Here is a 13,191-nt window from a genome sequence, read left to right on the forward strand (position 1 = left end):
TATTACTGTTGTTATTGATGTCGTCATTGTTGGATGGGGCAGAGAGAAATGGAGAGAGGAGAGGAAGAAAGAGGGGGGAGAGAGTCACCTGCAGACCTCCTTCACCGCCTGTGAAGGGATTCCCCTGCAGGTGGGGAGCGGGGGCTCGAACCAGTATCCTTAGGCTGGTCCTTGCGCTTTGCGTCACCAGTGCTTAACTCACTGCGCTACCGGCGGACTCCTAATTTTAACATTTTTAATGACCGAGTTATATACTGTTAAGTATATATGCTACAGTTTCCTTACCCAGTCATTCATGGATGGACATTGACTGTGAAGTGAAGGGGTTGTATTGTTAAATGGGAAACTGGGGAATGTTATGCATGTACAAACTATTGTATTTACTGTTGAATGTAAAACATTAATTCCCCAATAAAGAAATAAATTTAAAAAAAAAAAAGAAAAAAAACGGATGGGGGTAGATAGCATACTGGTTATGCAAAGAGACTCTTATGCCTGAGGCTCCGAAGTCCCAGGTTCAATCCCTTGCACCACAATAAGCCAGAGCTATGCAGTGCTCTGGTGTTCTTCTCTGTGTCTTTCTCTCTCTGTATCTCTCTCAAAAATAAAATAAATAAAATATTAAAAACAAACAAACAAAACAAAAAACAAACAAAAAAACCCCCACAAAGAACTAATTTCACAGTGAACTGTTTCCTTGTCTTTTTCATGAAAATGCTTGGATACTTAGGGGCTAGGGGCTCAGTAACACATTTAGATCCTGAGGCATCATAGGTCACAGATTCAGTTCTTGGCACCACCAAAAGCCATTGCTGTGCAGAGGCTTGGCCACTTGAGTTTATACTTCGAATAGATGCTTGTTGGGCTAAGGAGATAGCATAATGGTTATGCAGAATACTTTCATGCCTGAGATTATGAGGTCCCAAGTTCAGTCCCCAACAACAACATAAGCCAGAGCTGAGCAGTACTCTGGAGTAACTCTCTTTATCTCTCTCTCTCTCTTTTAAAGAATTTATTTATTCATAAGAGAGATAGGAGGAGAGAAAGAACCAGACATCACTCTGGTACATGTGCTGGCAGGGACTGAACTCAGGACTTCATTGTTGAGAATCCAATGCTTTATCCACTGCGCCACCTCCCGGACCACTATATATCTCTATCTCTATGTCTATATATAATTAAAATGATACATATCATTTTATATATGCTAAATGATATATATATATCACTAAAATAAATATTAGGAGAAAAGAAACTGAATATATACTTGTGGTTTGATAAAGAAAAACATATTTTGAATAGCAACATAGTTTGAGTGGTATACCAATTCATTTATTTTTCTTTCCTTTTAGTTCACAACAAAGTATATTAAGATCCCATTTCAAGGTAAGCTGTCATTGTCTTATGAACTTTTCACTGTAATTTTGAATACAAAAAAATCTGAAATCTTTCTGTAACCAACTTCCTGTATTTTGTTCAGTATAAAGTTTAGCTTGATAATATATTTTAACATTAATACTTTAAAAGAGGAGTTAAGTTGTTTAGTAACACTGAGAATAGTCCCATTGTTTTAATGACTTCTAGTTAAGTAATATTAAGGGATTCACAATAGTTTTGGGGATTTAAGAGTATAATTTTGATAGCAAGAAGATTTTTGAATTATGGAAATAGAAACTATTAGAAGCATAAGAACAGTTTTAATGTTGCTCAGAAGCATGTGAAATGTTTTCTGCATAGCAGCTAAAAGTTCTTTTTTTTTTTGAAAAAAAAAAAAAAACCTTTTGTTAGCTTACCTTACTAGCAAAGTATACTGCAAAGCGTACCTGCAACTTATAAAGATTTATACCATTTTTCCATTTCCTCAACTAAAAATCTTCCAGAATAAGTGATGACCCTAAAATAAGTAATAAGCAATAGAAAGGGTAAATTATATATATATAGATAGATGAAAACTATACCTAGCACTTCAGATATGAAGTATGAGAGAGGAGACTTCTATTCGAGGATGGGATCAAAGTAACGACTCTCCAGATACCTTTCTTTTTTTCTGTCTCTTTTTTTATTAGTAATTTACAAGATTATAAGATAATAGGGGTATAATTCCACACTGTCCCCACCAACCAGAGTTCTGTGTCCTTGTCCCCATCCCCCTCCAATGGAAATTGCAATAGTTCTCCCAATGTCACAGATATGGGTTGCCTATTAAGATTTTTAAAAAATATTTTAATTAGTTTATTTATTATTGGATAGAGGCAGAAACTGAGAGGGGTGGGGGAGGGAGAGAGGGAGAGAGACACCTGCAACCTGCTTAACCACTCTTGAAGCTTTCCCCCTGCAGTTGGGGACCAGGGGCTTGAACCTGGGTCCTTGCACACTGTAATGTGAACACTTAACCAGCTGCGCACTGCCTGGCCCCACGAGTTGCTCCTGTCTTTCTGTCTGTCTGTCTATCTACCTATCATCTCCCCACCCCCCATTTTTAGTCACTTTTATGGCTCTGCCTTCACTTCCTTTTTAAGACACAGCAATACCTATTACCACTTCCAAGTGACCTTCCTTTTACTTCTTCCTTCTCAGACAAGTGAAACAATGCCTGACTTCTGATGTTTTCCAGACTCTTTTCCTTTTCAGTGATGGTATAAAAACAAAGACTCTGGGGTACAGAGCCCTCTGGTCATCTTCTATAATTTTCTTTACTAGGAGTATGGACCAAAATTCTTTTTATGGTGCAGAAGGAAGTTCTGGCTTCTGTAATTGCCCCTCTGCTAGGCAGGGACATCAAGTGGTCAAACCATATTCCTTATCTCTGTCTTTCCCTAGTAGGGTAGGACTGTCTCCAGATACTTTTCTACAAAATCCACAGTTAATGCATTATGATTATCAATCTAATAAAAGCTGTAATAGTGCTATGAATGTATAATGCACAGAATAAATATATTGATAATCTTAATTATGAAATTTTAGTTAATTATCAAGGAGTGTATCATTAGCTATTCAGAAGAAACAGTGATATGTTATATAAGAGGAAATAATAATTTCAGAAAATATAGCATTACAATATGTACCCTTTGTATCAGAGAACTACATATAAAATTCTTAAGTATAAGCCTTAAAAGTGATATATATATTTTAACTACCTTTATTTATTTATTTATTATTGGATAGAGACAGGAATTGAGAGGAGAGGAGGAGACAGAGAAGGAGAGATACAGACACCTGCAACCCTGCTTCACCACCCATGAAGCTTTCCCCCTAAAGATGGGGACCAGGGGCTTGAACCTGGGTTCTTGCACACTGTAATGTGAGTGCTTAACCAGATACACCACTGTCTGTCCCCTTAAAAGTGATATTTTAAGAATTTCATAATTATTAGTTTTTTGTTTTGAATTGTTATTTTATTTTATTTTACTTACTTTTTTCCTCTTTACTAGTGATCTAATACTTATTTATAAAATTATGAGGTAATGGGTATAGTTTCACACTGTTCCCACCACCAGAGTTCTGTGTCCCCGTTCCCTTCACTGGAAATTTTAGTAGTCTCCCATGGTCACAGATATGAGTTGACTATTATTTCTATAACTATTTCTCCCCCCCATTACATATATATGATATTTCTCCATTTTTTCTATGATACTGCCTTCTCTTAGTAAGTCACACCTATTGCCACTTCTGAATGTCATTCCTTTTTTCTTCTCTCTCTGGGTCTTGATGGATTGCAGTTCAGAGCTCTCTGATCATCTTCCCCTATCATTTCTCCCCCTCTGTGGGGATATGGACCAGAATTCTTTGGGGTTGCAGAAGGTGGGAGTTCTTTCTTCAGTAATTGCTTCTCTGCTGGATATGGATGTTGGAATATCGATCTATACTCCCAGCTTGTTTCTTTTTTTCCCTAGTGGGGTAGGGCTCTGGAGAGGTGAGGTTCCAGAACACATTGATGAGGTTGTCTTCCCAGGGAAGTAAGGATGGCATCATAGTAGCACCTACAACTTGGTGGCTGAAAGATGGTAAAATATAAAGCAAACCAAAACAATAAAATTAAGCAGTAAACAGGAACCAAAAAGTAGAAATAGAACAGATGAGAATAGGAATCTAAGGGTGGAGAGAAGCTAGGAAGTCTTTTTTTTTTTTTTTTAATTTTTTATTTATAAAAAGGAAACACTGACAAAACCAAAGGATAAGAGGGGTACAACTCCACACAGTTCCCACCACCAGAACTCCGTATCCCATCTCCTCCCTTGATAGCTTTCCTATTCTTTATCCCTCTGGGAGTATGGACCCAAGGTCATTGTGGGATGCAGAAGGTGGAAGGTCTGGCTTCTGTAATTGCTTCCCCGCTGAACATGGGCGTTGCCAGGTTGATCCACACTCCCAGCCTGTCTCTCTCTTTCCCTAGTGGGGCAGGGTTCTGGGGAATCAGAGCTCCAGGACACATTGGTGGGGTTGTCTGTCCAGGCAAGTCTGGTTGGCATCATGGTAGCATCTGGAACCTGGTGGCTGAAAAGAGAGTTAACATACAAAGCTGGAAGTTTTATTTTTGTTATGTTCATAGGGGCCCATGACTTTAGTAAACTTTGAGCTTGATAATTAACATGGAGGTGGGCTAAAAACATTATCTGGGAGGATGTAGTCAGAGTTGATAATAGTGCTTGAAAGCTGGATTAGGGCAGAAAGTAACTCTCAAACTTGAACAAACTATATAAATACTATGAACTATTTTATTATTTTTTATTGAGGGGACTAACCTGACTGTATTACAGTGCCGTCATTGATGTACAAGTATAATTTAATTATGTCCCAGGACCCCACAGATCTCTTCCACCCTTCCTTTTCCCTCTTTCCCCTAAATCCTTTACTCTGATGCAGTATACCATGTCCAGTCCATGTTTCATTTTGTGTTCTCTCTTTGTCCTAATTTTTAAGTCTCACTTATAAGTGTGATCATTTAGTATTTGTCTTTTTGCTTATCTCCCTTAAGATGATGTCTTCTAGTTCCAAGATGTCTCAAATGCTATGACATTTTTAACAGCTGAGTAATATTCCACTTGTATATATTTACCACAGTTTTTTTTTTTTAGCCACTCATCTGTTATTGGACATCTGGTTTGCTTCCAGTTTTGGCTATGACAAATAGTGCTGCTATGAACCTAGGTATACATAGATCTCCTTAGGAGAAAAATTACTGGATTGTCATTAATGTTCGGAGCTCTAGTAGGCCGGGCTAGCTTCGCGGTGGTAGACAGAGACTCGGGGGACACACGGCTGGGCAGAGAAGCTGTATTTCTTTATTCACGAACAACGATTCAAAAACTAACCCAAACCAATCATCACATAGATCTGTCCTGCATCCTTCTCCGGCAAGAACTCTGGAAGTCCATAGGGGAAGGGGGCAGGGAGAAGGGGGCGCATGAAACTAGCAGGGGCAAACCGCAACCTCGTGGGGGGGGGGACCAAACCAATGTGAAGCATAGCAACACTGGATCATAGAGTAGTTCTATTTCTAGTGGGTTTTTTTGCTGTTTTATTTGAGTCTTTAAAAACCTTTTTGAAGCTGAGATCATGAAGTCTTTCTTCTCCCTATATTTTCCTCTATGCATTTGATAATTCCTGGTCTAATGTCCATGGCTTTAATCCACTTGGAGTTGGCTTTTATGCATGGTGATATGTGGTGGTTTAGTTTCATTTGTTTGCATGTTTTAGTCCAATTTTCCCAGCATCACTTGTTAAAGAGACTCTCCTTCCTCCATTTAGTAGTTTGATACCCCTTGTCAAAAATTAGTTATCCAAAGATGTGGGGGCTTCCTTCTGGGCTCTCAGGTCTGTTCTACTGATCTATGTATCTATTTTGGTTCCAGTACTTATGAATACCATAACTTTATTATGCAGTTTAAATGCAGGAGGTGTGATGCTCCCAGTCTTTTTTTTTTCCTCTCACAATTTGCTTGGCAGTCCTAGGGACTTTCTGAGTCCAGATAAATTTTTGCAACTTAGGAAATTTTAGTTAGTTATCATGGAGTAGTATAACATTAGCTATTCAGAAGAAACAGTGGTATGTGATTTAAGAGGAAATGATAATTTCAGAAGATATAGCATTACAATATGTAAAGACCTCTGTATCAGAAAGAAGTACATATTCAGTTCCTAAGTACAAGCCTTAAAAATGATATTTTAAGGATTTCATAATTACCATTAGTTATTGTTTAAAATTTTTATTTTATTTTACTTATTTTTTACATTGCTACCAGGTTTATTGTTGAAGCTCAGTGCTTACACAATGAATTCATCATTTCTGGGGGCCATTCTTCCTTCCTTATTTATTTTTTTACTATTACTTTTTTATTTGATATGATAGAAATTGAGAGGGGAAAGGGAGTAAACATGGAGAGAGAAAGAGATACACCTGCAGACCTGCTTCATGGCTCCTGCTGGTGGGGAGTGGGAGCTGTAACTTGGGTCCTCACACATTGTTAATGTGTGTTCTTAACTGGGTGCACCACTGCCTGGCCACCTGAATATTTATTTTATAACTTTTTTTTTATCATGATTTTTAAAAGACATTTTAAATTAAAACTGAAGAAATACTCAGTGGTAATGGAGTTACAATTTGATAATGAAAGTGTTATCTGAAAACAGTGTGTGATGATCACTTGTTCCGACCGTTGTAATGGGCAGCCTCAGGGACCCCTTTATGATTCCCTTCTGCATTGTGAGTGTCCCTCCCCCCTACACTGCACCCCCATTCCCCTGTGGGTGGCAACCTCCATCCCTATCACAATGTCATGGGCAAGACTTCCATACCGCCTACTAAACTTCAAACAGTAGGGCAAGAAATATTTCCAGTTTTCTTTTTTTTTTTTTTTTATGCTTTCACCAATATTGCTAGTACAGTTTTTTTTTTTTATTAAAGAAAGGATTAATTAACAAAACCATAGGGTAGGAGGGGTACAACTCCACACAATTCCCGCCACCCAATCTCCATAACCCACCCCCTCCCCTGATAGCTTGCCCATTCTCTATCTCTCTGGGAGCATGGACCCAGGGTCATTGAGGGTTGCAGAAGGTAGAAGGTCTAGCTTCTGTAATTGCTTCCTCGCTGAACATGGGCGTTGACTGGTCGGTCCATACTCCCAGTCTGCCTCTCTCTTTCCCTAGTAGGATGGGTCTCTGGGGAAGCTGAGCTCCAGGACACATTGGTGGTGTCTTCAATCCAGGGAAGTCTGGCCGGCATCCTGATGACACCTGGAACCTGGTGACTGAAAAGAGAGTTAACATACAAAGCCAAACAAATTGTTGAGCAATCATGGACCCAAAGCTTTGGAAAAGTGGAGAGGAAGTATTAGGGAGGTACTCACTGCAAACTCTAGTATACTTCTGCTTTCTTACTTTGGTGCCATACTCCAAACTCAGTCAATTTCTGCTTTGCGTTTCTACTTCTTCTTTTTTTTTTTTTTTACATGCATAACATTCCCCAGATTCCCATTTAGCAATACAACCCCCACTATTTCATTCATCATTTTTCATGGACCTGTATTGTCCCCACCCACCCACCCACCCCAGAGTTTTTTACTTTGGTGTAATACTCCAATTCCATTTCAGGTTCGACTTGTGTTTTCTTTTCTAATCTTGTTTTTCAACTTCGGCCTGAGAGTGAGATCATCCCATATTCATCCTTCAGTTTCTGACTTATTTCACTCAACATGATTTTTTCAAGGTCCATCCAAAATCGGCTGAAAACGGTGAAGTCACCATTTTTTACAGCTGAGTAGTATTCCATTGTGTATATATACCACAACTTGCTCAGCCACTCATCTGTTGTTGGACACCTGGGTTGCTTCCAGGTTTTGGCTATTGCAAATTGTGCTGCCAAGAACATATGTGTACACAGATCTTTTTGGATGGATGTGTTGGGTTCCTTAGGATATATCCCCAGGAGGGGAATTGCAGGGTCATAGGGTAGGTCCATTTCTAGCCTTCTGAGAGTTCTCCAGACTGTTCTCCACGGAGGTTGGACCAATTGACATTCCCACCAGCAGTGCAGGAGGGTTCCTTTGACCCCACACCCTCTCCAGCATTTGCTGCTGTTACCTTTTCTGATGTGTGACATTCTCACAGGAGTGAAGTGATATCTCATTGTTGTCTTGATTTGCATTTTTCTGACAATCAGAGACTTGGAGCATTTTTTCATGTGTTTCTCGGCCTTTTGGATCTCTTCTGTGGTGAATATTCTGTCCAATTCCTCCCCCCATTTTTGGATGGGGTTATTTGTTGTCTTGTTGTTGAGTCTGGTAAGCTCTTTATATATGTTGGTTATTAAACTCTTATCTGATGTATGGCATGTAAAGATCTTCTCCCATTCTGTGAGGGGTCTCTTGATTTGGCTAGTGGTTTCTTTTGCTGTGAAGAAGCTTTTTAATTTGATGTAGTCCCATAGGTTTATACTTGCCTTAGTCTTCCTTGTAATTGGATTCGTTTCATTGAAAATGTCTTTAAAATTTATGCGGAAAAAAGTTCTTCCAATATTTTCCTCTAAATATCTGATAGTTTCTGGTCTAACATCCAAGTCCTTGATCCACTTGGAATTTACTTTTGTATTTGGTGAAATACAGTGATTCAGCTTCATTCTTCTGCATGTTTCAACCCATTGTTTCCAACACCATTTGTTGAAGAGACTCTGCTTTCCCCATGTCATAGTCTGGGCCCCTTTGTCAAAGATTAGATATCCATAGGTGTGGGGCCTCATTTCTGGGCTCTCAATTCTATTCCACTGGTCAGTGTGTCTGTTCATGTTCCAGTACCAAGCAGTTTTGATGACAATGGCCCTATAATAGTTTGAGATCTGGCAGTGTGATGCCTCCGGTTCTGTTCTTTTTTCTCAAGATTGTTTTGGCAATTCTAGGTCTTTTCTGGTTCCAGATAAACATTTGTAGCATTTTTTCTATTCTCCTAAAAAATGTGCTTGGGATCTTGATGGGGATAGCATTAAATTTGTAGATGGCTCTGGGTAATATATTCATTTTGATGATGTTAATTCTTCCAACCCATGAGCATGGAATATCTTTCCACTTCTTTGTGTCTTTTTCAATTTCTTTGAGTAGTGACTCATAATTTTCAGTATACAAGTCTTTCACTTCTTTGGTTAGGTTTATTCCTAGATATTTTATTGTTTTTGTTGCTATAGAAAAAGGAACTGATTTCTGGATTTCAATTTCTTCTAACTTAGTGTTTGCATAGAGGAATGCCACTGACTTTTGAATGTTAATTTTATAGCCTGATACATTACTGTATTGCCTGATGATTTCCAAAAGCTTCTTGCTAGATTCCTTAGGTTTTTCCATGTATACTATCATGTCATCTGCAAATAAGGAGAGTTTGACTTCTTCTCTTCCAATCTGTATTCCTTTAATTCCTTGCTCCTGCCTGATTGCTATGGCAAGAACTTCCAACACTATGTTGAATAGTAATGGTGATAGTGGGCAGCCCTGTCTAGTACCTGATCTGAGGGGAATTGCTTCCAGTTTTTCACCATTGAGTATGATGTTGGCTGTAGGTTTGCTATATATAGACTCCACTATCTTCAGGAATTTTCCATCTATTCCTATTTTCTGTAGTGTTTTGATCATAAAGGGATGTTGTATTTTGTCAAAGGCTTTCTCTGCATCTATTGATATGACCATGTGGTTTTTGGTCTTGCTTTTGTTGATGTGGTGGATCACATTGATTGATTTACGTATATTAAACCAACCTTGCATGCCTGGGATAAACCCCACTTGGTCATGATGAACAATCTTTTTGATATACTGCTGTATCCGGTTGGCTAGAATTTTGTTCAATATTTTCGCATCTATGTTCATCAGAGATATTGGTCTGTAGTTTTCTTTTTTGGTTGTGTCCCTGTCTGCTTTTGGTATCAGGGTGATGTTGGCTTCATAGAAGCTGGCAGGGAGTATTCCAGTGTCTTCAATCTTCTGGAAGACTTTTAAAAGTAGAGGTATTAGTTCTTCTTTGAAAGTTTTGTAGAATTCATTTGTAAAACCATCTGGTCCAGGACTTTTATTTTTGGGAAGATTTTTGATAACTGTTTCAATTTCATTAGCTGTGATGGGCCTGTTCATGTTATCCACTTCCTCTTTACTTAGTTTTGGAAGTTGGTAGGTATCTAGGAAATCATTCATTTCTTCCAGGTTCTCTAACTTGGTGGCATATAGTTGTTCATAGAAGCCTCGCATGATATGTTGAATTTCTGCAGTGTCTGTTGTGATATCTCCTCTTTCATTTACTATCCGATTTATTTGGGTCTTCTCCCTTTTTTGTTTTGTGAGTCTGGCTAAAGGTTTGTCGATTTTGTTTACTCTTTCGAAGAACCAACATTTACTTTCATTGATCTTTTGTATGGTTTTCCTATTCTCAATGTTATTTATTTATGCCCTAACTTTAGTAATTTCTGTCCTTCTGGTTGCTTTAGGGTTCCTTTGTTGTTCTTCTTCTAGGTCTTTAAGATGTGCAATCAGGCTGTTTATTTGTGCCTTTTCTTGTTTCCTAATGTGTGCTTGTATAGCTATGAACTTCCCTCTTAGGACTGCTTTAGCTGTGTCCCAAATATTTTGATAGCTTGTGTCTTCATTTTCATTGAACTCTCGAAACATTTTGATTTCTTCCTTGATTTCCTCTTTGACCCAGAAGTTGTTAAGAAGTGTACTGTTGAGCTTCCACATTTTGGTACTGTTACTAATCTTTTGTTGATTGTTAAGTGTTAGTTTAATTCCACTGTGGTCTGAGAAGATGCTTGGGATGATTTCAGTGCTCTTGAATAGGCTGATGCTGTCTTTGTGGCCTAACATATGGTCTATCCTTGAGAATGATCCATGTGGATTTGAGTAAAATGTGTATTCCAGTTTCTTGGGATGAATGACTCTGAAAATGTCCAATAGTTCTAGTTTATCTATCTCTTCATTTAGCTCCCTTATGTCTTTACTGATTTTCTTCCTGGATGATCTGTCAAGTTGAGAGAGTGGGGTGTTGAAGTCCCCTACTATGATTGTGTTACTGTTAATATATTGCTGTACCTCTTTCAGTAGAAGTTTGATGTATTTAGATGGCTTCTCATTGGGTGCATAGATATTAATAATTGTTAAGTCCTCTTGATTGACTGATCCTCTGAGCATTAAGTAGTGTCCATTCCTATCTTTTTTAATCTTATCTATTTTAAAGTCTATCATGTCAGATATGAGAATAGCTGTTCCTGCCCTTTTTTGTGGGCCATTGGCTTGAATAATAGTTTTCCATCCTTTCACTTTAAGTCTGTGTTTGTCTTGTTGAGTTAGGTGAGTTTCCTGTAGACGACATATTGTTGGGTTGTGTTTTCTGATCCATCTTCCTACTCTGTGTCTTTTAATAGGTGAATTCAGGCCATTGACATTTATTGATATCAAAGATTGAAGATATTTTAACGACATTCTTGTAGAGTTTTAGAGTGTTTTGATATATGTTCTATTTGTGGTGGTCTGGTTGTTTATAGGAAACCTTTCAGAACTTCTTTCAAGGCAGGCTTGGTGATGGTTGCTTCCTTCAACTGTTGCTTGTCTGAGAAGGTTTTGATGCTTCCATCTAGTCTGAATGACAATCTAGCAGGATATAGTATTCTTGGCTGAAAGCCTTTCTCATTGAGCACTTGATAGATATCTTGCCATTCTCTTCTGGCCTGTAGTGTTTGTATGGAGAAGTCTGCTGCTAATCTTATGGGTTTTCCTTTGTAGGTGACTCTTTGTTTTTCTCTTGCAGCCTTGAGGATCCTTTCTTTATCCTTATTCTTTTCCAATCTAAGTATGACATGTCTTGGTGTCTTTAGGTCTGGGTTAATTCTGTTTGGGACCCTCTGGGCTTCTTGAATCTTTATGTCTTTGGTGTTGTCTAGACTAGAGAAATTTTCAGCTATTATGGCCTGGAGAACGCTTTCTTCCTCCCCTTCTCTTTCTTCCTCTGGTAAGCCAATAATGCGTATATTGTTTCTTTTGAAGTCATCCCATAGGACTCTGTTGTTGTTTTCAGCATCTCTTAATCTCTTTTTGAGATCTCTTACTTCTTTTTTAGTTGTCTCTAATTCATCCTCAATCTTGCTAATTCTGTCTTCAGCCTCATTGATTCTATTCTCTCTGCCCTCTACTGCTTTCTGGAGTTCATCTATTTTGTTGCCCTGCTCTGATACTGTTTTAGCTTGTTCAGCTAGTTGCCTTCTTAGCTCAGCAATTTCAGCTTTCAGCTCTCTAATAACCATGAGATTATTAGAATTTTCTTCCATATTCTCATTTGTTGTTCCTGCAGTTCTGATTACAATTTTTTCAAATTCTTTACTCACTCCTGTTATTATTTCCTTAGCTAATGTTTGGATGTTGAACTCGTTGTTTTGTGCTTCGCCCTCTGGAGGACTTTTAGCTGGACTCTTGTCCTGGTACGAGTCTCCATTATTTTTTCTTGTTGTTTTAACCATTTTATATAAGTTAACAGTTTTTTCAATCCCTGAGTTGGAGTTCAGTGGTGTAAAAGCCTTTTTTTTTTTTCCCCTGTAGGCTATGGTAGCCTGAGGGCTTTTAAACTATCAATAGGCTTCTTGGCTTAATCAATGACTCCTGACCAAGAGATAAAGCAGGGTGTGGCAGAGATAATCCAGTGGTTATGCAAAGAGACTTTCACAGCCCTTCAGCTATGCCACCGAGGTATAGGTCTTCTCCTGAGTTTCCAGGTTAGATCTCTGTGCCCTGGTGTCCCTCCCTGTTGCTGCTCCAGATTCTGAGGGTAGTAGCAATGGAGACTCAGAGTTGTACTTGGTGAGTCTCTGGGGAGTCCTTTCCTCCCTTCAGCTGTCCCCTTGTTGGTGGAGCAGACTGGAGGTGGTGTCTCCACTGACAAACTGTCGAACTGTTAGCAGTCACTTAATCTCTCCTTAGGCCCCTCTCTCCTCTCTGTCACCAGCCACGCGTGTTTGTACTCATGGGTGATTTACTGGGTTTCTGTGGTCATTCTAGTCCTGTCTTGTTTCGGTCCGGGTGGTCTCCTTTGGTATTCCTAGTTGATCCAGGAGAGGAGAGGAGAGGAGAGAAAGCGATCTGCTGCTCGTAGCTCCGCCTCCGGAAGTCGAATCTATTTCCAGTTTTCTTTAGCCTGTTTAATTCTTTTAGGAAGGAAGAGAGAGACTTGGAT

At 38.8% G+C, this 13,191-nt stretch overlaps 1 protein-coding gene across 6 annotated transcripts in view; it reads left to right on the top strand.

Annotated features, from left to right (window-relative positions):
- The window catches only part of SENP7 (SUMO specific peptidase 7), a 145,332-nt gene that overhangs the window by 89,244 nt on the left and 42,897 nt on the right, over positions 1-13,191 (top strand). For all 6 annotated transcript variants that reach the window (XM_007532622.3, XM_007532624.3, XM_060198443.1 and 3 more), the window contains one exon: positions 1,353-1,386. In XM_007532622.3, coding sequence (XP_007532684.2) covers positions 1,353-1,386 — 34 coding nt within the window. The remainder of the gene's footprint in view (positions 1-1,352; positions 1,387-13,191) is intronic.

The sequence above is a fragment of the Erinaceus europaeus genome, chromosome 9 (assembly GCF_950295315.1).
Source record: "Erinaceus europaeus chromosome 9, mEriEur2.1, whole genome shotgun sequence".
Taxonomy (NCBI): domain Eukaryota; kingdom Metazoa; phylum Chordata; class Mammalia; order Eulipotyphla; family Erinaceidae; genus Erinaceus; species Erinaceus europaeus.